Source organism: Ambystoma mexicanum, chromosome 10, assembly GCF_040938575.1.
Source record: "Ambystoma mexicanum isolate Mex_15411 chromosome 10, UKY_AmexF1_1, whole genome shotgun sequence".
Lineage (NCBI taxonomy): Eukaryota > Metazoa > Chordata > Amphibia > Caudata > Ambystomatidae > Ambystoma > Ambystoma mexicanum.
In genome coordinates, this window is record NC_090932.1 from 238,742,325 (window position 1) to 238,765,474 (window position 23,150).

General features: G+C 46.0%; 1 protein-coding gene across 2 annotated transcripts in view; it reads right to left on the reverse strand.

The window, feature by feature from the left end:
• Nucleotides 1–23,150, reverse strand: part of KLHL30 (kelch like family member 30) — a 347,037-nt gene that overhangs the window by 51,770 nt on the left and 272,117 nt on the right. For both annotated transcript variants that reach the window (XM_069617770.1, XM_069617769.1), the window contains exon 7: nucleotides 3,978–4,123. In XM_069617770.1, the coding sequence (XP_069473871.1) occupies nucleotides 3,978–4,123 (146 nt within the window). The remainder of the gene's footprint in view (nucleotides 1–3,977; nucleotides 4,124–23,150) is intronic.

A 23,150-nucleotide genomic window follows, 5' to 3' on the forward strand; every position in this document is an offset into this window, starting at 1 on the left:
GACTTAGGTTTATCTCATTCATTTTACAGTGTAATAAACACCCTTGAACTGTGATCACTTGTGTCTGTCTTGCTTTGATGCCATGCCTTCCTTACATATCTTACACCTTATTCAAAAATCTTCAAACAAGACACAATTTGGAGTTGTTTGGAGCATTTCGAGAAGTCTTTGAACAAATCTTTCTGAATCGCATTTGCACATGATCATCTCAAGTGCTCCAGGGAGCTCCAGATTTGATCCAGTTTTAGGGTTTGTGACTAAGGTCTAAGGTAGCAAGAACAAATCTGAGAAGCTCACATCATTTCCTTATTTGCGATAGTGAAATGCTTTGTGACTCTAACCCCAAGGGATCAATTTTCAAAAGGAAAAACAGAGAGCAAATTAGAAATGCATAACAAATGCAATCTAAGTAGGAGGTTCTCAAAAGTCAAATAGACAAGGAAAACACATTTTCATCTTTCACGATTTATGAATGGATTTCAACAGGAAGGTAACTCCGATAGCTTTATGGGCAGAGCAATTACTAATAAATATGTATCTAAAGAAACCTTGAGTAGGTGGGAACAACAGAAAGTGGGTAACACATAGGAATAATATATCTCTAGTCCTTTCTCCTCCAGAAAACTTACACCAAAACAGCCTACTGTTATGAGTCCCTGTCTCTTTTCAAAGACACTCTTTACAACAAAACCAAGGGCCTCATTACGATTTTGGCGGGAGCCATGCCGCTATTGGCGGCATGGCTGGCCAAAATCGGGTCCGGGTTCCCAGAATGGGGAATTACCGGGCCATTTCGAGTTCGGAGGGCCCGGTAATTCCTCCCTCCAGGAACCCGGGCCCAGACCTTCCCTATTCCCATTTCAGCCCCCATAGGGCTGAATGGGAATGGGGGAGGGAGCAAACAACGGGCCGATTACGAGAAGCCCGTTGTTTGCTCCCTCTTCCCCTCGCGATACCCGGTAAGCACGCCTGGTTTGACCAGGCGTTACTTACAGGGTCCCGCGAGGGGAGCTTGTAATGAGGCGGACCGGGTTTAACAGGTCCGCATCCTTTAGCGGGTCCCGTTAATCCGTTCCGCCTCACTTGTAATGAGGCCCCAAGTCTTTCCAAAAGGATGACCAGCTTAAAGTTCAAACCTAATCTTGAGCAGTCTCTAGCCTCCTGGCTATCCTAATTTAAATAACGATAAGTTCTAATAGATGCCCAACATGCATGCCCAAATCCTACACTTCAGTACTCCAACCCTATTCTACATAGGGTCGTAGAGCAGGTACTCACAGTTTGGCTCTTCGCTTCTTGCCTCCATGCTGTACATGGCATTCTCAAGACCTCAGAGCTGGTCTGGATGGACTAGTCCTTTGTGCCATCAGATCCTGTCCTTCCTGTCTTGAGCTTTCTCAGTGGCTTTTTCGCTGTCGATGTTTAGGCAGAACTCCAGGAGTGACCTGGCTACCTGTGTTGTTTGGGTTGTCGACTGTTCACTTGGGCTTTTCTTCTTCAGCTTCTCTGGTTCCTCTTGGACCTTAGCGACAAATCATGTTCAGCATTTGCTTTCTTGGTTGAACCTTTCTAGATCTCAAGTTTAGGTTTTGCTTTCTTGGCTGGCCCTTCATGTACCTCAAGCTCATATTGGATTTTCAAGACGGATCCTTCATCCTTCATGGACCTTGGGTGTCACATTGGCTGTCTTGGTTGGTACTTCCAGGACTTCTGTTTCAGCTTTCAGTTTCTTGGATGGTCCACCCTGGACCACAGGTGCAGCTTTCACTTTCTTGACTGGTCCTTCCTGGACCTTAGTTTCTATTTTCAATTACTAAGCTGGTCCTTTAATGGACCTTGGGTACCGTTCTGGTTTCTCAAAGGGGTCCCACATGTACCATACCATGGTTTTAGCATGCTTAGATGGGTATTTCCCTCACCCCATCAGGGTTCCTGCCAGGCAGCTGATGTGCTTGGCAATCCATCATGCAAATGGCCCAGCAATCCTCCCCGGCCCTTATGGGTCACTGTTGAAAGAATTTTTACTGTACGCCTTTCAGTTACCTTGGGCGTCTGAGGGCCTTTTCAAACATCATGGTCATCCTCTCTTTCCAGGATGAGATGGCTGGGAAAATTTCAGGCTTGGGTTTTGAGATACTCCATCAACTCTTCAGAGTCTGCCCCCAGACTGTCTTCCCTCACAGTCTTCCTTACTTCAGAATCTCCTGAAGAATGGAAGTTGATATAACAAGGCAGTCTGTCCACTGGCTCCCCATCTGGGAAATAATTAAATTTAAAATCCTCTCCATTGTACGCTACTGTTTGGATAATAAAGCTTCCTCTTACCTTGTCCAGAGGATCAAAAAATATTCACCCGACAGACCACTCAGATCTTCTAACTGTCAACAACTACTTACCATCAGATTCAGACGGAAACGAGCAGGCGGTTCTAGCTTCCCCGTTGTCGTTGCCAACCTCTGGAACAACCTGCCACTACACCTGCCATCTGAGACGTCCAACCAGCTATTTAGAAAAAAACGAAAGACTCACCTGTTCATCTAACTCCAATCTGGTTCCACCTACCTGGACAATCCATTCTGTATCTACCAATGTAACTAGCGCCAAGATGCCTGAGGGCTTGGTGCATTGCTATAAATACACAAATAAATAAATAACAAGGTAGCGCAAGCAGGCATGTATGCCTTCTTCAGAACTTCTTCCACTACTGGTCCAAGTGTCTCTCTCTTGATAATTCTGAAGCGTGAGCAGACTCCTCTGTCTCCCCCAGCTTTCTCTCTCCATCTGAGGATCCATGCCTCTTTTGCTTCCCTCTGAGGAGAGACTGCGCCTCTGTCAGTTGTTACCGTCTTTTGCTTCTTACTTTAGTTTGAAATCACTTCTCAGATTTTTAAAATAACCCATTTAGGGACTTAATGTTCTCTTAAGTGATTGACTCTCTTTCTGAGTTATTTGATTGCTTCCTTGCATAGTAAGCGGGTCATTATGGTTGCAAGTGGTGTTTGGTGTCTTCTTAGAATTCCACTCATACTCCATGCATGGTTGCACTTCTCTTCCACTTTCTTTGCCTCCCACTGCCGGTTCCGCGTTAGTGATCACACAGAGTGACATGCCCAGGGATGTTCCTGGCTGTGCTTTCATGTAATATTTCTTTAATTTTCCTGAAGTGTGGGTCAACCTGAGTTTGTGAACTGGGAAATTTGTGACCCCTCATCTGGAATTTTCTTTCTCTGTCTCATGATTGCTTTGTTTTCTCTTTGGCCTGTTGTATATCACCCAATTCTCCTCCCTTCCAAGTGGCTCACATGAGGGAATACCATGTCTTGAGCTTTGGATACCTGCTTCATCCACTCCAAAGATGGGTGATCAAGTAGCCACGGCCCAAGCTCGTCTCTAGTGGCCCACTGCCCCCACACCCCACAACAGGGAGGTCAAGAAAATCAACCACTGAAGACACTATAATCACTGACCAAACCTTTTATTTTCACAGTACTATCAAGTTGTTTGTGTGGCATTAAACTGGAGGAATAACCATGGTAATTCCTCCAAACCCCCATGGAGTCCTATTGACCACATGAATGAGGACTAACACTGCCACTCAACAATTTATAATCCAATGGTAATTTCACTGGACCAAATGTAACTGTTAAGAACAAGATAGTAATTTTAACCATGTTGCTATTCCCCTCACTATGTCAGCAGGGGATGTACCCTGTCTTCTCACAATCACCTTTAAGTAAACAGGAGTTTATCATCTTATTCCATACACACCTTCATCACAGCAGAGGAGTGTGCATTTACCGCCCCACCTTCATATCAGTATGAGTTCACCTGGTCTTTCCACAAACTCTGTCAAGTAGGTTTGGCTTGCACCCTGTCCTCCCAGTCTCACCTTCGCATTAGCAATGGTGCTTTCTCTCCCCTCTAATGCACCATCACCTCAGATCAATCTGTGATTTTCCCATTACCCCCATACCCACCTTCTGCCATAGGTTGGCTTGGGGGTCGTACATGTAGACTTTCTTGGTATTGTCCCCGATGAGGTAAATGAGCCCATGCAGTGTGGCGCAGCGTGGTCCGGAGAGATACTTTGGTATGAAAGGCGAAGCAATGACATTCCATCCATCTAAGGGGAAAAAGACACATCAGGTCTTCCTCACTTCAAGTTTGGGTACAGAACAACCTGACATTCGTGGGGCTCAGCATGCTGCAACCCTTGATTTACTACTTACACGCTAGATATAGTAGCACATAACTGAATGACCTGATCACTAACCAGAAATACTCATCATTCCAAGTACTACTATTCATCTTCAGAGTTGTTATTTATTTGACATTTTGTCTGTGTTGTCTGTTACATGCATTCACTCAGGCAGCTGTTATAATAACAGGACTTATCATTGCTGACTTCTTATGCTCAAAAGCCAAGCCCCCATAGCAGTGTTTGATGATAATATCTGGGGAGAGGGAAGGAGGTTATAAGGGCTCCAAAAAAGCAAGGTAGCAATTGGAGTAATGAAGATTACTGGTATGTGATCCCACAATTGCCAATTTCCCCCATTTCTCGTGAAATTTCTAAGCAGAACCGATATCGACACATAGCAATAATGGTACATGGGACAAAGTGCTGCAACTCACCAGAAAGCGCACATTCATGAAAGAAAGACTAATCCAAGGAAGAACCAAGCTAAATACTCCTGAAACCAAAAAAGACTCCAATCTTTCTCCCAACCTCCCACCCAACTGTGAGCTGGTGATGAGTGTATGTGGAAAGTAGTGTCCGGCTGCCCTCCATCCAGCCACACTTTCGAACCTACCCTGTGTATCAGCAGAGGGTGAGCTATCAGAGAGTAAGAGTAAGTCGCACAAGTAGATTATAGACTAATAGAGGGGGAAATGTTGGGGAGTCAGTTTGGCCACTCTATTTCTCTCTCTGTTCCTCTCCTTCTATTTTGCTTACTGTTCAGAATAGCGATGTAAAGAAGAGAATAGACAGGTGTTCACTTCCTGTCTAGCCGATGAACTTCCCAAGGATTAACTCTCACTCAGGGGCTGTAATGTTTTTCTGTATAAATAAGGAACAATTGAAATTGGGCATTCAATCAATGTTTTGTGTGATTGGATGAACACCTACTGGCCGATGGTTTGCGCCTCTCCGAGTGGTGAGTCAGTAGTTCATTGCAAAAAGGTACCTGCACTGGGAGTGAAATGGATGCAGGCCAGAAATGATTTAAGCTTAAGCTATGGGCACAGAGGGGGAAGCAAGCAGAGCTGGGAGCATAGGGGTTCTAATTGTTAAAGCTCCTGGGCATATGACAGATGAAATGACCACCCCATGAATCCCTACAAGTACTGACAGTACAGAGGAAACAGTAAGTGTGTGAAGGGAACTTGTGTGGAGGGGTTGTGGAATGATGTTTGTGGTTCAGAGTGGCAGTGGGTCTTGATGTATTGCTGGAGGCAAAGTGATTATTGTGGTTGAGGAGACAGGGGTTTCTGATGCCCATCACCAAAGAACTCTGTGGAGACCACAGGGTGTGTATCTGCTATTTGTGTCAAAACAACTACCCGATTCATGTGATCAGAAATTCCTTTCCTGAAGTGTATACACAACCACATGACATGTGGATGACCACACACCTCCCCTGTCAGCACTGACCCATGATGTAGTTTTACATGTATTCTTTTATCTTTATGGCCCCACATGTCACCCTTGTTGCAGATTCAAAGCACTGGCTTGCTTTGTGGATTGTGTCATTGTGAAAGCCAGGCCTCCTTCTTGGCAGTCATAAATGCCTAACCATCCAATAGGCTATTACATCTAGAGTTCAAAGAGGATGACCCATGGACTGTTCACAATTTGGGGGAGCTTGGACCATCAGTCATAGTCTAGGCTGCAAAAGGGTGCATAGTTTAGTTCCTCTGGTTGAAAAGGTTAAGAAAACAGGCACAGTATGGTACCCAGTCCAGCAGAAGAAGGCAATGATGTATCTCTAATAACTCACCACATGTACTCTGTTCAGGCTGGTGCGGTTTCACCTTTGATCTCGGGTCCTTATCCCGACTTGTGGGATGCTTCTTATGGATACCCTCCTGCTATTATTGCTGTATCCCTGTTGAACCATGCATCCTTGCTCTCCTTTATCTCGCATGCCGCCATTCATTAATGTTCTGATGATCCTTCGTTGGGACAGCCAGTGGAGGCTCACAGGGAAGGGGGTTTGGTACATCATATACAGGTGTAAGTGACATTGTGGTGGTGCTAGAAGATCTGGTGAGCACAGCTGTCAACATGGTGCGTTTTTTCTGGGGTTCAGCCATAGGTGAGCAAGATACCCCTGTGGGATTGTGAGAGCAATGATCACATTCTCTATAGAGTCTCTAACTCTCCCTCTCTCTTTGCTTGTCACCTTTCCACACATGATCCACACCAGCTGCACAATGCAGCCCTGTCCCGCATTGCCCTGATCATGTGATCAGCAACAGAGGCATACCTGTAATTATATTTCTTTCTTTCGTTCTTTCTTTCTTTCTTTCTTTCTTTCTTTCTTTCTTTCTTTCTTTCTTTCTTTCTTTCTTTCTTTCTTTCTTTCTTTCTTTCTTTCTTTCTTTCTCTCTTTCTCTCTTTCTTTCTTTCTTTCTTTCCCTCCATTAGCCAGCAGATGGAAGTATGCTGCATGCTGGTCTGAACCCAATGGTTCCTCCTTCCTCTCCCTGCCACTATTATTATTATTATTATTATTATTATTATTATTATTATTATTATTATTATTATTATTATTATTATTATATTTATTGAGCGCAGACCTAGCTTCGAAAAGCAACAGAGCACTTTACAGGTCATAGGGGAAATTACACTGTGAGGGAAGCAGAGATACAAGGTTCGGGGGGGGGGGCTAACACAGGTGGAGCGTTAGGTAGCACAATATCAACAAGCAACTAGGTGAAATGATGAGGCTCACACCAATTGGAGGTTAATGATGGTTTATTCATGTATCTTGGAGCTACTTAACAATCAATGAAGCTCAAAGGTTCCCCAAGCATCTTTCCTTCTGCGTTCCATGTTCGCATCTAAGTGGGCAGTGACACATGGAACACGGAACACAGAGCAATTCTACAAGAAGATATTACACTGGGGCATACAAAAGGGGGTAGCATATTACCCAGTCTCAGGTTAGGGGGCAGTGTGTCTGGACCTAGTTGTTAGGGAGGAGCCGTTCATTGAAAAGGAGGATCTTGAGTCCCTCCCTGAGGGTTGTAAACAAAGGGATGATTCTCATCCTGATGGGAAGGGGTTCTAGATTCTTGGGCTATAGACAGGTAAATGCCCGTTTTATGGTTTGTTCCTTCCTGCACTGGTGGAGTTCAAGTATGCACATGTCCTTACTTCTGGCGGATTGTAGGCTTCCAGAGATGCATAACTTGTCAGCAAGGTATCTTGAGAATGACACCCTTGTAGATGATGCACCAGGATTTTTAGGTGATTCATGGTTGCAGCGGGAGACAGTGCAGTTTGATGATGATTGAGCTGATCAAATTTGTGCAGTCCTTGAGTTGTCCTGCAGCATGTAGGTCACATCACAGGAGTGTCTGGGTGGTTATTACAAGCCCTCCCAGAAGGGAATTACCACCATCCGGGTGGGAGAGGCCAAAAAACTTGGGCAGCAGATGTGAAGTTGTTCTGCTCGGTTGAACAACTTGATTTTCCACAGGAGGGAAAGTTGGTACCAAGCCAGTAGTGCCATACCAATCTTAACCTTTTGGTGCCTCCCTCCTTCATTGCCAGAGGTCCTTCCAGGATCTCAGGGGTTTGGACCCCAAGCTTGTTAGTTAACCACAGGCCCCAGTTCTTCCCACTTGGGGTGATGTGAATGTCCTATCTCAATTCCACTTTACTGGCATTTGACACTTGCCTCTCTCCCTACTGTCTGAACAAGAATGCGTGTACAGTTCCTTCAGGGTAATCCATTGGATCTCCTCCTCCTACCTTCCTCTACTCAACAGCCATTTTGCTGCTTAAGTATATAGGTAGTGAACATCCTGTGGGCAGAGGGGCAGGCCACCTTGCTGTAGCTCATAGTTGGTACACACTTGGCTACAGGTGGACCCATCTTTCTTGTTACCTAATAGTCAAAGCATAGGAAAAGCCTGATTGGCCAAGCAGTGAGGTCAACCGTAGCATACAAAGGCCTGTTACACTCACCTGGTCTCTGCGGAGGCATTGGGGCACGGTTGCAGCCCTCCCAGGGGTGAGGTCACTCGGGTCCGACTGCGCTTATGTGGTGACTGGTGGTAATAGGTGATGCTGCTCAGGACTGCTCCTGTTGATTAGTTTTGGTGAGCACTCCGTCCTGCTGCTTCTGGCAGGGGCACTTGTATGATCTGGACCAAGTTCCTTCACTGGTCCCTTGCACGTGATAGTCCAGTCCTGCTGTGACTAAGCCACTATACTTCAGGTTAGTGTTCCTGGTTGCCTTTGTCTTTCCTCATCTGTTTTTGTTGTATTGTAAAGTTTGTTGTCTTGTATTGCTGTCCGTTCCACTTTTGATATTTGCTCTTTTGCTTTCTTCCCTTGCAGGTGATGTTGCCAGCCCGGCAGAAGCTGCAGAGCTCGAGGCGACAGCCGGAGGGAATGAGGAACGAAGCTGCAGTGGTACAGTAGCTGGTAAGTTGTTAACTAGGGGGCGCACAGGGTTCAAATGCAGTGCAGCCCTAGGACAGATGTTCTAACCTTGTCTTTCTTCTTCTTCACAGGGTCCGAGTTCATGGATGCGGAGTGCAGTGCTACGGCGTTGGGATCAAGATCACTGGATGTCAGGAGATGAGTCTGCAGATGAAGCGATGGAACACCGGTTTCCTGAAGGTGAGTATGCAGTAGACCGTCTGGTTTCCAAAGGTAAGTAAACTGGACCAAGCAGCGGGCAGCGGGTGCACAGTAACGAGAAGCACCAGCCTTAAGGATGGAGCATCTTATATAGCTAAGCTTCTGAAGCCACGCCCACCAGGTTCAGCCTGCCTGCCACACCCGATGAGTCAGCACATGAAGACCAGGCCTAGGGAGCCACACCCTGATGAGTCAGCACATGAGGATGTTCTCTGGAATAAAGGCTTTCAGCTCCTGGAAAGTTCTTATAAAATAAAAGCACTCCTGCACTGAAATAAAGTGTTCCTGCTAGGATCTCTATATGAGGCTGGTGCCAAAGGCGCCAGGACTGAGTCCAGCCAGGGCCCCTGTGTTTATAGGTCCCAAAGGGACATAAGTGAGTCAAGTGACCCATTGCCTCCATCACTAGATGGTGTGATTTTTGTGTTCTGGGGCCTGTGGCCGTGACAGGCCTTGAGGAAAGAGCTCATCCACTCTCTTCCTCCTTGACATCAGTGACCTTTTTATTTTATTTTTTTATTTGTGTTTTGATTTCCAACTACAAAAGAAAGAAATCTTTCACAGTTACATACAAAATAACATAAAAACGTACAATTGGTGGTCTGTACAGAGGGGGAAGGGACAAAAATGCTGGGATATATGTTGCAGATCTTTTCCTTACCCCCATCTTCTACGTTGTGCATATGTCACCAGAGCCTTTCACCAGGTTTATCGGAGAGGGAGACCTCTCAGAGACCTCATCAGTGACCTTCCTGAATGCTCTCCAATACAACTAGCCTCCTCTTACTCCTCAGACTCCTCCTGCTCCATCAATTTCTGCCTGAGTTCCTGCCTGGGCTCCCCCTGCTCTTCTTTCTGCATGGGCTCACGAGCAGGGCTGTATGTCCTGAGAGCCAAAATGTAAATGTTTTTTGAGCCATATAGTGACTGCCATGAAGTGGGAATGTGTTTATGTGCCATGCAACAACAGATCAACCTCTATGCAGTCCACCCAAGAGGGTTCCTGGTCAAAAAGGAAGACAACTTGATCTGGTTAACTCACCTCTATGAGATAGGTAAAGATGACAAACAGTACCAGTAAGGGTTCCTGTTTTCATTTCCTCAAATTAAAGAGCATTTTGGGAGCAAAAGCATAACAACAGACCTTTATGTTTGATGTACATTTCTGTGGTCTGCACGCTAACTCACTACAATACGTAGATAATGCAAACTGGATTTAGTGGTCATTTGATTTTTCTCTAAACTAACTCTAATATTAAAGAGTTTGTAACATGGAACATGGATACTTATTCAGACAGCCTTAGGATTTGGAGCAGAGGATGACATTGCGGTGACATCTTCACTCCACTAGGGTCTGAGGAATATCCTGCTGCTCATTTCCAGTGATAAAGCTCCTCTACTGCACAAGGAGAATCTTGCAGAACTTTAAAAGTGGAGTGGGTGTGTTTCAGGGTAAAGTTGTGTACATTTCCAGACATCCTTAGAGAATTATATATTTAAGATTCATTACCTGAACTGACCTCTCAGTTGCATATGTGGTCTTGGAAAAAAGCTGAAAATCTGACCTGTTTGAATGTTTTTCCAGAGCATACTGGCAAACCTTATCATGTTAGTTCCTGATTTCCTGCGTTTATCTTTCAAAGTCAACTACTTATTTGGACTATCTAGATGACATATAAGCTGAACGCTCAGTTCAGATTGCACCTGCCTCATGTCTGGGTAAATCAACTTCCCATCATTAGCCCCATCCGCACCATATTCATGTTTAGTGAAATGCCTAATGTTGTGTTTGACTCAGAATCTATGGTTAAGGGTTTTACCTCTATTATTATGTAATACAGCGTTGTATGTATCTAACCTGAACTCCTGTAAATAATGTGTCCCTTCCCAACTTATTTCCATTTGGAAGCTTGCTTCTTCACTACAGATGCATCTGTTATAGCATGCAAAATAGAATGATTTTCACAGAAACCTTCTTTCTGCCTCCTATCCCGATCCCACCTTGGGATCTGGTCAATTCGGGCTCCAAGGTCCCTTACTGAATGTTGGCCCTATGACATTTTCCAGTGATCCCAATTTAGGATGGGTCTGGGCCATGTTAATTTTTGTTAAGAACCAATGTGGGGACCAGAATCAGGCCTTGATTTAGCTGCGTTGACAGCACTGGCTTGATTTATGGTTCTGATTGGGATGCTAGGTTTTGGATCGTGGTCTTAGGCAGCACTTGGGCGAAACAGTGCCATGTGGCGTTACCAATTACTCCACCAAATATATGATCTGGTCTCCCTTTGGCTTTCTCCAAGGGACCCCTCTTTGCCTGAAAGACCTGCATGATAGCTGTCTGATGGCCCATTGAGAAAGGCCTGCAGCTATGCCCAGTATCTACTTTGACCACCACCCATGAGAAACCCAAAGTGCATGCCCTAAAGCCATACCCAAATTGACTGGGGGTGGCCTCTGGCCTGCCCTGGGAGAATGTTCTGGCCCTACACGGGAATGTCTGAGCCACCTGGTGGACCCATGTCAAATGTGAGGGGGATAAGGCCGGGACTACAATTTGAAACCTCAAAATCCCCCAATTCTCCCACTGAGCATGGGCTGCAGCTAGGCCCACTACCTAATTTGAATGGGGCAGGGCAGAACAAAGGTCCTTCAGCCCTGTCCTGGGGAACTTCAGTGGCCACTGGCTGTGGCAGAAGGGGATATTTAAAAATGTTTTGCAACATATATTAGCCTTTTCATGCCCTCCTTAGGATTGAAGCTCCAAAACGCCACTTCAACCAACGTTTGTTTGCAAAAAAGTCAACAGGTGACATAGGTGGTCCCCTCAAAAATGTTTTTCTCCTGGCCATGAAGGAGAATAGCAGTGATTGATCTGGCCAACCTTCTCTCTTACTGGCAAGATGATGGCTTAGCTACTGTATAGGACAGAACCAGCAGACAATCCTTCCCTCCTTACACCTTCCAAGCACACTCCGACAGTATTTCAAGTATACTTCTGAGGAATGCCATTGCAAAAATGTAAAATTTATTTATCAACAGTACAGTGCAAGGGAAGAGACACGGAAAGAGGGTATGTATGGTAGCATGGGGAGAGAAACATAAATATGCATACCCAAAGCTCTCTCATTTTTCCTAAATTAGACGATGAGTAGCACATCCAGTGTTTCAGTTTGCATTGTGGGACTTGTAGTCCTAGACAGAAAAATACCAGGCAGCACAGAATGAATACTCTTAGTGCATGAACTACTTCTGCCTTGTCAAATCCAACCGACCTATACAGTTACTTGGATGCAGTGGACCTGTGCTATATACTTTTTATCCAAATGAGTTACTGGCTTTTTTCAACATAGTGACAAATATTATGTGCACCTCTGAGGGACTTTACACCCCAACCTACAATCAGGATATATGATGTACCCTATGGTTCCATTGTGAGAAAACATGGCTTGTTTGTTGTGAGGGCTACAATAATTTACGGCAGCCTGTTTCTAAATTTCCAGGATGTTTCTACCATCAACCTGCATGTAAATCCAGTGCAGAGTCCTTCAGTTAGACATTATTCCTGTGTGGTGTGAATATGGCACCAATGGGGACTCTGCTAGTTGCAAGGCTGCAGTGGCCATGACCATATAAGATCAATTTGATTGCACTGTCTAGATTAAAGTCTTAATCCACACATGGAGAGCTGCCTAGGAGACACCTGCAAAATGCAAATATGGCAGCCGCTATTGATTTGTTGGCTGCCAATATGTTTCTGCTTCAAATACTAGTAGGACCTTTGGACTTATAAGGAGACTTTGGCCCAAAGACGAGACCTGGGGAATCTCTCCTTTAACCCCGAACCTTCCAAGATCCTCTTGATGACAAAGATCTGCCTGGTGATTGTGGTCTCACTTAGGCGCAGGATTGGGCTCGCACCGTTTGACTGAGTGGGACCAGCACATCCTAAGTACAAGCCATTCCCCCATAATAATTTTTATGATCAAAGACATATAAAGACACAAGAATTATGGGAATTTGGAAGGTTAACACTGAAACTGCCCAATCAAGAGATCCACAACTGTCGAACAATATCCTAGGGGCAGAACTTCAAATATCTGCCTGACAAGATAAACAGGAAGCATCACAGGAACTTCTACAAAGCAATCATAAAAACTGAACAATCAGAGAAAACCTGGTGTATAATGAAAGGCACTCGAAGTGAACTGTCATCCTCTTCAGGATTGGATTAAGTGATTCTTGAGGGCCTCATTACAAGTACAATGGTGTGGGAATAAATGGCAGTAATACAGTGGCAACTAAGTTACCACTGCATCAGCACTGCATTACCGCTCCGCCGTACTATAACTTTGGTGGTGAGGTGGAGGAAAAACCTCCAACAAAATGCTCGAGGTAATTCCATGGCCTTACCACCATAAACCAGCAATCTTAGTGGACTCCATAAATGGGGACTAACATTGCCATACCACCACATGTAATCCAGCAGTAATTCTGCTGGACCAAGTGGTGGTAACAGTAATTCCGTTTGGTGATGTTCTGGCAGATTTACCACCAGAATACCGCCAACATTCTAATGAGGCACTTCTAAAACATGTCAAAATCCTTTTTATCTTTAGCGAGCTGCAGAATTAATTTGAAGACACTTTCCTATTTCGATTTTTATTTAAATCCATCTATGTCAAGTAGAAACCCCAGCCTGCCAATGGTCCTTGTAACTTGTCTGAATTATCAGCATCACCTACTTTTTTCCAAATCCAGTTCATAACCATAGACTCTGCCAAATTTGAATAATTCATGCAGGACTTCTGGAGTGGATCTACCTGGATCGCTCTAGAGCAAGAGGACATCATCTACACCTTCTGCGTATGTGAGGAGTTTTCTGCTTTCTCCACTAAATGGAACTGACTTGCTCAGACTTAACAATACTACTGGGAATATGGTGAGACGCCAAGTCAACTTCTAATCTGGAGATTGAAGAAGTTGGAAGAGTCTAGATTGATCTTTGTACTGGAAGATGATCTAGGTAGTATACAGACTGATAATGAACGAATAGTAGAAGGATTTAGGAATTATTATGGGTCCCTCTATGAGGAAGAGATTTTAAGGAAAGACAAATGAATGAACAAATATCTTGGAAAGTTGGAGCTGAAGACACAAGACATGGATTAAGCAGTGAAGTTGAGGGAACCAATGAACAAATAGGAAATAAAAAAGGTGGCAAAGGAGTTAAATGGTGGGAAAGCCCAGGCCCAGGGCCAGATGGGTTTACTGTTGAATTTCATGCAAAATTGAGGCAATATATAAAGCTGATGTTATGATTAGTATGCCATAAGGCTTTAGTGAAAAGGCTAAAGCCACCCTTCAATCCAACATGTTTCGGATACTAACTGTATCCTTCATCAGGAAAATTAGGGACTGCTTTCCGAAATGTATAGATACATTTTAATTGATAAGTGAACCCATAGTGGTATAATCAATCTTTTATAATTAGATCCATACATGTAATGACTGCTAACCTAATCTTCTACATTCTTGCCAAGAGGAGGATCAATGTTAAATACGCCTTTGGACGCCTTTGCATGTAAAGGAAAGAGAAGCAGGGGATCGTTGAAAGAGGGGTTCAGTGAATGAATAGAGACTAAAGCAGAGGAGAATCAGATACTGAAAGCCATAGCAGCAATACAAACTACACTCGAGAGGAAAATAGATGAGGTTATTACGGATGTAGGCCTGCTGAGGCAGGATGTGCGAACGCTAGCGGAAAAAGTACAGACAGTGGAAATCCAAGCAGAGGGGAACAAGCAGCAGATAGCGTAGACCGTGACTGAAGTGGAAGAACTCAAGCTTCAAGTGGCAGTTCTGGAAAGCAGAGGAGAAGAAGAATCAGAGTAAAGGGTGCACCAAAACAACATAAGGATTTTGGGCCTGGCAAAAGGCGAAAAGGTCAGGGACCCTGCAACATTTGTGGAAAATATGTTGCTGCAGGAGGTGGGATCAGGCAATCTATCCCAAGGATTTACTGTAGAGAGCCCACTGCTCGTTCACCGGGAGCACCACCAAGAAGATCCTCAAGGTGGTTGTAGAAGATCCTCAAGTAAACCTACTGTACATATTGGAGGACCTGGATGAGTTTGCAAGGAATAACCCTGGAATAACCGCCAGCAAGTAAAAATCGAGCCTATTCCAATTAGCGGGCTTGGCAGGCCTGGAACAAGAGCGCTTACCTGACTTGGGACTGAGGTGGGCATTAGATACCTTTAGGTATCTGGGAGTGGATGTATACAGTGATCCTGGGAGAGAACATGGGTGGGACACACTGAAGGCATTGCAGGGGGTTGAAAGATCCATGGATTTCTGGAGGAAACTACCGTTGTCAATGATGGGCCGGGCTGCAATATTTAAGATCATGGTACTGCCACGTTTTTTGTATCATTTTGTTAATAATTCGCTAAACGAGGACAACATGCTGCTATACCTGCGAGACCCTGAAGTAAACCTACTGTACATATTGGAGGACTTGGATGAGTTTGCAAGGCTGTCTGGCATAACCGTCATCAGGGAAAAATCAAGCCTATTCCCGTTAGCAGGCTTGGCAGGCCTGGAACAAGAGAGCTTAGCTGACTTGGGATTGAGGTGGGCGGTGGATATCTTTAGGTACCTGGGAGTGGATGTATACTGTGATCCTGGGAGAGGACATAGGTGGGACATATTGAAGGCATTGCAGAGGTTTGAAAGATCCATGGACTTCTGGCGGAAACTACTGTTGTCAATGATGGGCCGGGCTGCAATACTTAAGATCATGGTACTGTCACGTTTGTTGTATCATTTTGTTAATAATAAAAAAGTAATGGAGACAAAGAGACAATCCTTGCATTCTCCCGATGGGGAGGAGTTATTTAAAGGGGGTCGGCCAAGATAGTGGTATATCCGGACTACAAACTGAAAGTGCATAGGCAACAGGCAGAGTTTGGCCCCACCAAGGAAAGGTTGAGAAATGCTGGCATCAAATATATGCTGACATACCCAGCTAAACTCAAAGTTCTGCACAATAGCGTCTCACATTTCTTTAACACCACAGCGGGAGCGCATTCCTGGATAGACGCGCAGGGAATTGTGCCTTTTCAGAGGAGATGCAGCGCAGAGACTTGAGAGGCAGTGTGACAGAGAAGTATGAGCTCTATGAAATTGCAGCAAGGGAGTGCAACTGTAAGGAGTAGGCACAACTCAGTGAAGACTGAAACGGAGTCGGGAGGGAAGGGTTACATACAGTAATCACAGTATACAGTATATAGCCTTTGAGTTCTTTGGGGTGCCAGTTAGGGGTGCCCAGCCACTGCACGCGAGATGGGGGAAGACGACTGGCAGAGGGTGAGAAGCAGCCGAACGTGTACGTGCCATGGGCCGTTGGGCAATTGTTATAACGTTTGGGGATGGGAGGGAGTTTACAGTTTGGTTACAGGTTGAATTAAGACATATGCTAACCCAGTATAGGGTCCTCATGGATGCATTGCCACATGGGATGCCTGAGGAAGAGGGAGGAATACTGGGGGGAATGGAGGCTGAGGCTCAGGGAATAATCTGAGAGGGAGAAGGAGGGGGAAGGCGAGTGGGATGCCAGGGGGAATTAGATGATGAGATCTAGAATCAGCAATGTTACACTGTGATTCCACTTGGAATGTCCAGGGACTGAATAGTTTTGTGAAAAGGAATAGAGTGCACACATACATGAAGGGGAAAGAGGTGCATATTGCTCTCTTACAGTAGACACACCTTACAGTGGCCAGACAAGCCGCAATCGCCAAGAAGTAGGGAGGCCAGTTGTACGGCACAACCTATTCAAAGTACGCTCAAGGTGTGCTTATATGGGTGGCTCTCTCTGTGGCCTTCAGACAATGAAGGAAGGATGGTCGCCTTGCATGGGTTCCTAGAGCAGAGAGAAATCTGCATCATAATACGTATGCTCCCGAAAAACGAGGCCACAACTTTTTTCAGAGTTCTGGGCCCTAGACTGGCTCAGTACAGGGGCGCCATATGGATATGGGGGGGATGTCAATTGTACACTTGAACCCACCTTAGACAGTTTGGACAACAGACATAGGAAACCGGCACCACCGGCTAAGGCATTCAGGGCACAGTTGCAGGAGATGGGGCTTAAAGATGTATGGAGAGAGCTGCATGGGTAGAGGAGGGGCTCCTCTTATTATTCTAGCCCGCATTGGGGTGTACACATGCATGGATTATATGCTTACGGGAGGTGAAATGCTGGGTGAATTTGTGACAGCAAAATTTAAAGCACGAGTCCTACTGGACCATACACTGCTGGTTGCGACGTGGCAGAGGGGTACGGTCAAACCCCCAATTCCAACATGGAGACTGAGAGGACTGAGAGCAGAAGCTTTACTGGATAAGGGGTGCAGAGCTCACATGTGGGAGAAAATCAGGGAGTACTTTGATAAAAACCTGGAGAATGTAGATAGTGCAGGCACCCTGTTTGAGGATTTTAAAGTGGTAATGTGAGGGGAAGCAATCGGTAGAATGGGAGGCATACGGAAGGAATTGCAAAATAGCATAGCAGCCATCGAGGTACAAATAGAACTATTAATGGATGGAAGGGAGCATCAAGAGGGGAGCGAAGAGGAGATCACCAGGCTCTGACAGACTTGCATAGCACACATGACTACGCCAGATATTTGGCGAGGCTGCATAAGAGTGGGGATACACCAGAGAGAATATTAGATTGGTTGTGCCATGCAGAAGAAAAGAGGGAAATGATTAGCGCCATCAGAGATGAGTGGGGGAAGGAGTGGTGGGCACAGAGAGAAATTAATGCGGCCTTTGGAAGGTATTATGGGTAGCTATACAGTGTGGGCAGAGGGGGAGATCACGCTGAGATAGAAGAGCCCGTGATGGACAAAGGGTTGCTGAGTATGAGGTATGAGAAAGCAGGGATCCTGGAGGCACTGCTGACGGAGGAAGAATTGAGAGAAACCATACTATCGCAGCCTACTGGCAAATTACCAGGGGCTGACGGCCTTACAGCAGACTTTTACAAGAAGTATGCGAATGAGCTAATGCTGCACCTCTTGCAAATGCTAGAGGAGGCGTATAAGACGGGGATGCTGCCTGCGAGTCTCTGTGCAAATTCTCAAACCTGGCAAGCCGCCACTGGATTGTGGCTCCTATAAACCGATCTCCATGATCAACCAGGATTGCAAAGTTTTAGCTGCACTCAAGGTAAACTCGGAGCAGGGGGTGACTACTCCATTGGTACACACCCTCAATCAGATTGGGTATGCTCTCAGAAGAAGCACATCCTGTAACCTGCCCAGACTACACCATATAATAAATTAAACCAGGGGCGAGGAAGAGTATGCAGTGGCATTGCTCGAGGCAATTAAAGCATTAGACTAAGTTCAGTGGGAATGTGGTTCGGATGGGCCCATTTTGTTTGCGTTTGGTGCAATTGCTGTACAGAAAACTGATGGCAGTGTTAGCATCTCAGAGGCTTGGAGAACTGAGTAGGTGAACCAAACAGGTGTAGGGGAGGGCTGGTCCAGGAGACCCCTCTCGCCTGCGTTTCTTCCCCAGGTGAGGGCTATGGCCCATTGGGCGTTCCCTCATGCCACCCGGGCCCAGGTGGTGGAGGGCTCACCCACTGGAGACATTGCCCACACGTATCGAATGCCCATATGTATTCATTACAACACAAATTTAGCTAGGCCCAAAAACCATTCTTTGCCCGGTAAAGATGGTGTGAGCTCAGCGCACTGTAGCGCGGCCCCCACCCTTGGAGAACATCCCTGTTGCCGCAGCACCCTGGCAGATCCGCTGCGAGCACGTTCCCACGAACAAAACGGACATGAGCTAGCGTAATGCACTAACATTGTATCAGTTCACCTCCCGCAGTGTATCATCGCTCCTAGCATGACCCGGCCAGCAGGCCTGGGAAATGAAAAGAACAGTAATATGGTCATCAGATGGCAGACAGTCTTTATGCATTAATGTCAAGACCTCTTGCATTATTTCTTTCTTCCACAAAATACAAACGCCTGTAGAAGGTATTAAAATGAGAAAGTATGCTCCCATGATATAAGCTATGGCAAGCTCGCACCATTGCAGGTGGATGCCAATGATAAAGGAACGCTCCAGGGATCTGTTCGTTGCGTGTATCACTGGGCAGCCTACCTCACGTGGTTTCGTGCCATAACCAAAGCTAATGCTGCTAGAGTACACGAGAAAGCGGATGCAACTATACTATGAACCCATGTAAAGAATGCGCGAGAGTGCACGTATCATGTGTGAATGTCTGAGCCCCTCATATGCCACCACCGTCACGTACAGTGGCGGGTCGTTTTCTATGTACTCCACTTATCTAACCACTACCTCATTTACTACGAATGTATATGCATGTAACTGAAACACTGTAGCTGCTAGAGTCTAATGTACAAATATGATGCTCGAACTGGGTATAATCGAAACGCACCCAGCAAAGGTTAAATGCATGTTTCGAAGTGATTTTAAATAAGTATTATAGAAAGTATTCAAATGTTTGCGATGTCTTTACTTATATTCAGCAACGCACGAGGGAGATACCTTTGTGAAAGCGTACAAAGTCTCGATGTATCCCCCTCCCTCCCTCAGAAGGCTGCCAAGACATGAGAACAGAGCCCCGCTCTGCGCTATCACGCCTCCCCCGACCCGACTGGAGTCGCTTCAAAGACTTGTAGCCCCACTCCAGCACCCAAGGCCGCGGCCAGCCACCTGCATTATTTACAGCACAGCAGTAAACCTTAGTTTAAACTCAAGCGCCCCCTCGTAAACCCCACAACCCACCGGACTGTCTCAGACTTATGGCCCTGTGCAATCAGGACACTCAACACTTTGACAACACACAGCGAAACATCCATAATCACTTCTAACAAGACAGAAAGACCTGTACCACCCGCCCCAGTCCCCGAAGCTTAGCCCCTCGACTTATGGTCCCGGTCAACAGATCACAAGTAACCAGGCCACGATATATTATCTCCAGATCCCTCACAAGGTGCATTCCTCCTGTGTTGCATTTAACCTATTAAAAGATTTACTAAAGAGAATAAAACTGTAAATGACTGAATGACTGCAGTGTGCATGGCAGAGGGCAAGTAAGTCAGAAAAGGCATTCATCTCTGCCACAGGCCGCCTCGGCACACCAACACCGCCCGGATGAACTCAAGCCGACCTGCCAGGCCCAGCCCAACCCACGAGGGTGACCAGTGACGTCCTCCAGCCAAGACCAACCACACCGCAGCAGCACCTATAGTTAGTCGTCGCCACCCAATCCCAATGAACTTGTGCCCCCTATAGTATGTAGGTTTTGATGACGTTTTTTGTAAATATATACGCCTGTCTTTGCTATTGTCAGACAGAGCGCTCTCGGAGTTTGCAGAGTTCTTTGCATGCCCAATTCTGATTGATAAAACTCCCATTTACGCTCACCCGCACTCTGTCTTGGCCTTATTCCCATGTTGGGAGAGTCCTTCATTGTCTCTCATTGCGGGGAGGATCGTGCTGTTTGGGGACGCTTGCTTTCAGTGGTGACCCCGATAGCGTGATTTTTATTTCCTCCTAAACTCCTTATAACCGTCCCCGTTTGGCACGAGAATCTCCGGTCGAAAAGGGATACGCACGGTGAGCCGGCTCCGGGAGGCTGCCCGCCAACGGCGACCGGTACACTAAGAAGTGCGCACTCAATAGAGAGGGGGTACGGGATCCCGGTTGAAAAATCCCCTTTGAGTACCGCTCGCCGGAGCCGGGGCTGACTGTTGAGCTGACGGCGACACTGCCTGGACGGACCCAGTTTCGGAGAGTATCGGTTCAAGACGGGCACGTGAGTACTGAGTGCGAGCGATCTTAAGGGGAGCGGGGAGTGAAGTGTAGGACAGGAAACGAAGAGGGGGTACGCAGATCTACTAAAGATCATCTTAAAATTTCCTTGCTTTTTCTTTGCATATGGCCATTAGGATTAAGAGGTGAATAAGAGATAAAAGTGACGGGAACCTAGCTCCGAAAGGGGGTGGAAGGCGGCGCCGCATAGTGCTATCTTGACTAGTACTGGGAATATATGAAGAAGTGGAGTATAAAATAAAAGTGTTCAGCAAAAGGGGACACTGAGAGTACATTAGTGACCGCTATTACTTTTTTCCTTTCTTTTCTTTAAGGGTAGGGGGGAGAATAAAGAACTGTGATTAGCACAGACTTGGGGGGACAGTAAGAGAAACAAAGTCCTATTAGAAGGAGGGGAAAACAGGTTAATATCTATATATATATATATGCGCATCTAGATACTCAAATAAGGCGATTAGGGACAGCCGGCTAGGGAGGAAAGGGAGGGCAGCTTGAATGGTGAATGGTGCCAAGAGGTGTGTGCACCTCGTATGTGCTAGAGGAGATTTTGACGTTGTGAATGTGTGAACGATTAGAAGTGCATAATAGTTAAATGGTCATAATAAGTGTGGTCGGATAAAAGTTTTTTCTCTCTTCAGAAAACGCCAATATAGTGGAGTGATGAGTACCTTTTTGATTTCCAGTCTGACATTGTCAAACCAAAGGATGGGTTGCTCTTGTATGTGCCCCTCAAAAAGAACATAATAGATATTGTGTACGGCCAGTTTTGTATTGTGCAGACAGGGAGGGGGAGAGCCCAAAGGGACCCAACATTGAATGTGAAGTAAAATATAAAGAATAATATTGATACGACATTTACATTGTAGTTGCAAACACACGAGGCACATCAGCACTAGGAGGGCACAGAGATGGGGGCTGAAACACCCTTATCACATATTTGTAAGAATCTCCCGGGATACGTGGAGCGGATTAAAAAATATCATGACCAATGGGTGACCGAGCTAAAGGGGGAGGGATTACCTCAGATTTGGCCCGAGGGAGGGTCGTTTGATAAAAGTGTCCTGGATACAGTGGCCACATGCATTTATCTAAAATACAAAGGAAAGCAGCTGCAAAATAGGAGGGAAATATTGGATCTGTGGAGGTTATTTGAAGAGATACCACCGCCTAAGACACCAGCATTAAATCCTGATCTCCCGTCCACCACAGACAATCCACTGCTAATACAAAGAGATGTCAAAGAAGGCTCAAGTGTAGCGCCACCAGTAGAGGTAATAAGTCTGTACCCGATAATAAAGAAGCCTGTGCCCGCAGAGGGGTACAGTGATCCCACTTACATACCTCCCCCGAGAGATACTACACCCCTCCGGCCCACGGCACCTCCGCCATACGAAAGCACGAGAGGGCGAGCCCAGGCAGGCGCACAAAGGGTGGATATAGAGAAGCTCACAGATGATTTAGAATCAAGACTGACGATAGCAAAGGATGAGCTCTCGAGGATAAAAGACATATGTGAACGAACAGCACTAGATGCAACTAGATCAGGGCGTACGTCCAGAGCGCAAGGTGAAAATAGAAAGCCTGAAGAGGGGTGGAAAAAGGGCGAGATTTTGTTCAGAATTGAGGAAGAACCAACGCGAATAATAGAAATAGGGCCCGGAGAGGGAGGTATTGCAAGCGAAGAAAGGCGGGGGGGAATTAGAGAGGAGTTGCTGTGTGACATAAGGGACGAGGTAGAAGAAAGCGACAGGTTGAGTATGGCGATAGGAGGGGGAAGCGAAGGGGGGGAAGGTACGTGTTCACTGAGAACCCTGGACGATGAGTGGACGGGGCGACTAAGGAACAGAGTGGGAAAAATGGCATCACTAGGGACATCAACAGCTCAAACGGGTCCGGACAGAACGACAAAAGGAAGGTTACAGAGGGAGGCCTAACTATATCCCATGGGCACAGATGGATAAGGCCAATTTATTAAAGCTATTGCCCCCGTTGTCAGGAGGGGCAAGTAAGTGGATATATGCCTTCGAGAAACATACTGCCGGGGTACCCCTAGCCATAGGAGATGTGAAAAGTCTACTCGTATCAGCGGTAGGTGACCAGGCTGAAAGGGTATGGGTTAAGGCCGGTTTCCCGGGAGTAACGCTAGACTGTGACCGCCATGATGGGGCATCCTTTAACACGGTGCGTGCCAGGGTGTGGGATGCCTTACGCGAAACATTCCCAGACACACCGGACTTGCAGTCAGTGATGCAGTGTACAATGAATGACGGGGAAGAGGCTATGGATTACATTTTTCGGGTCCAAGAGATGTGGAGAGCAGAAACGGGCACGCCCTGGTATTAATCGACATCTTTATTTTATTTTATTATAAAGAGAGGGCTCC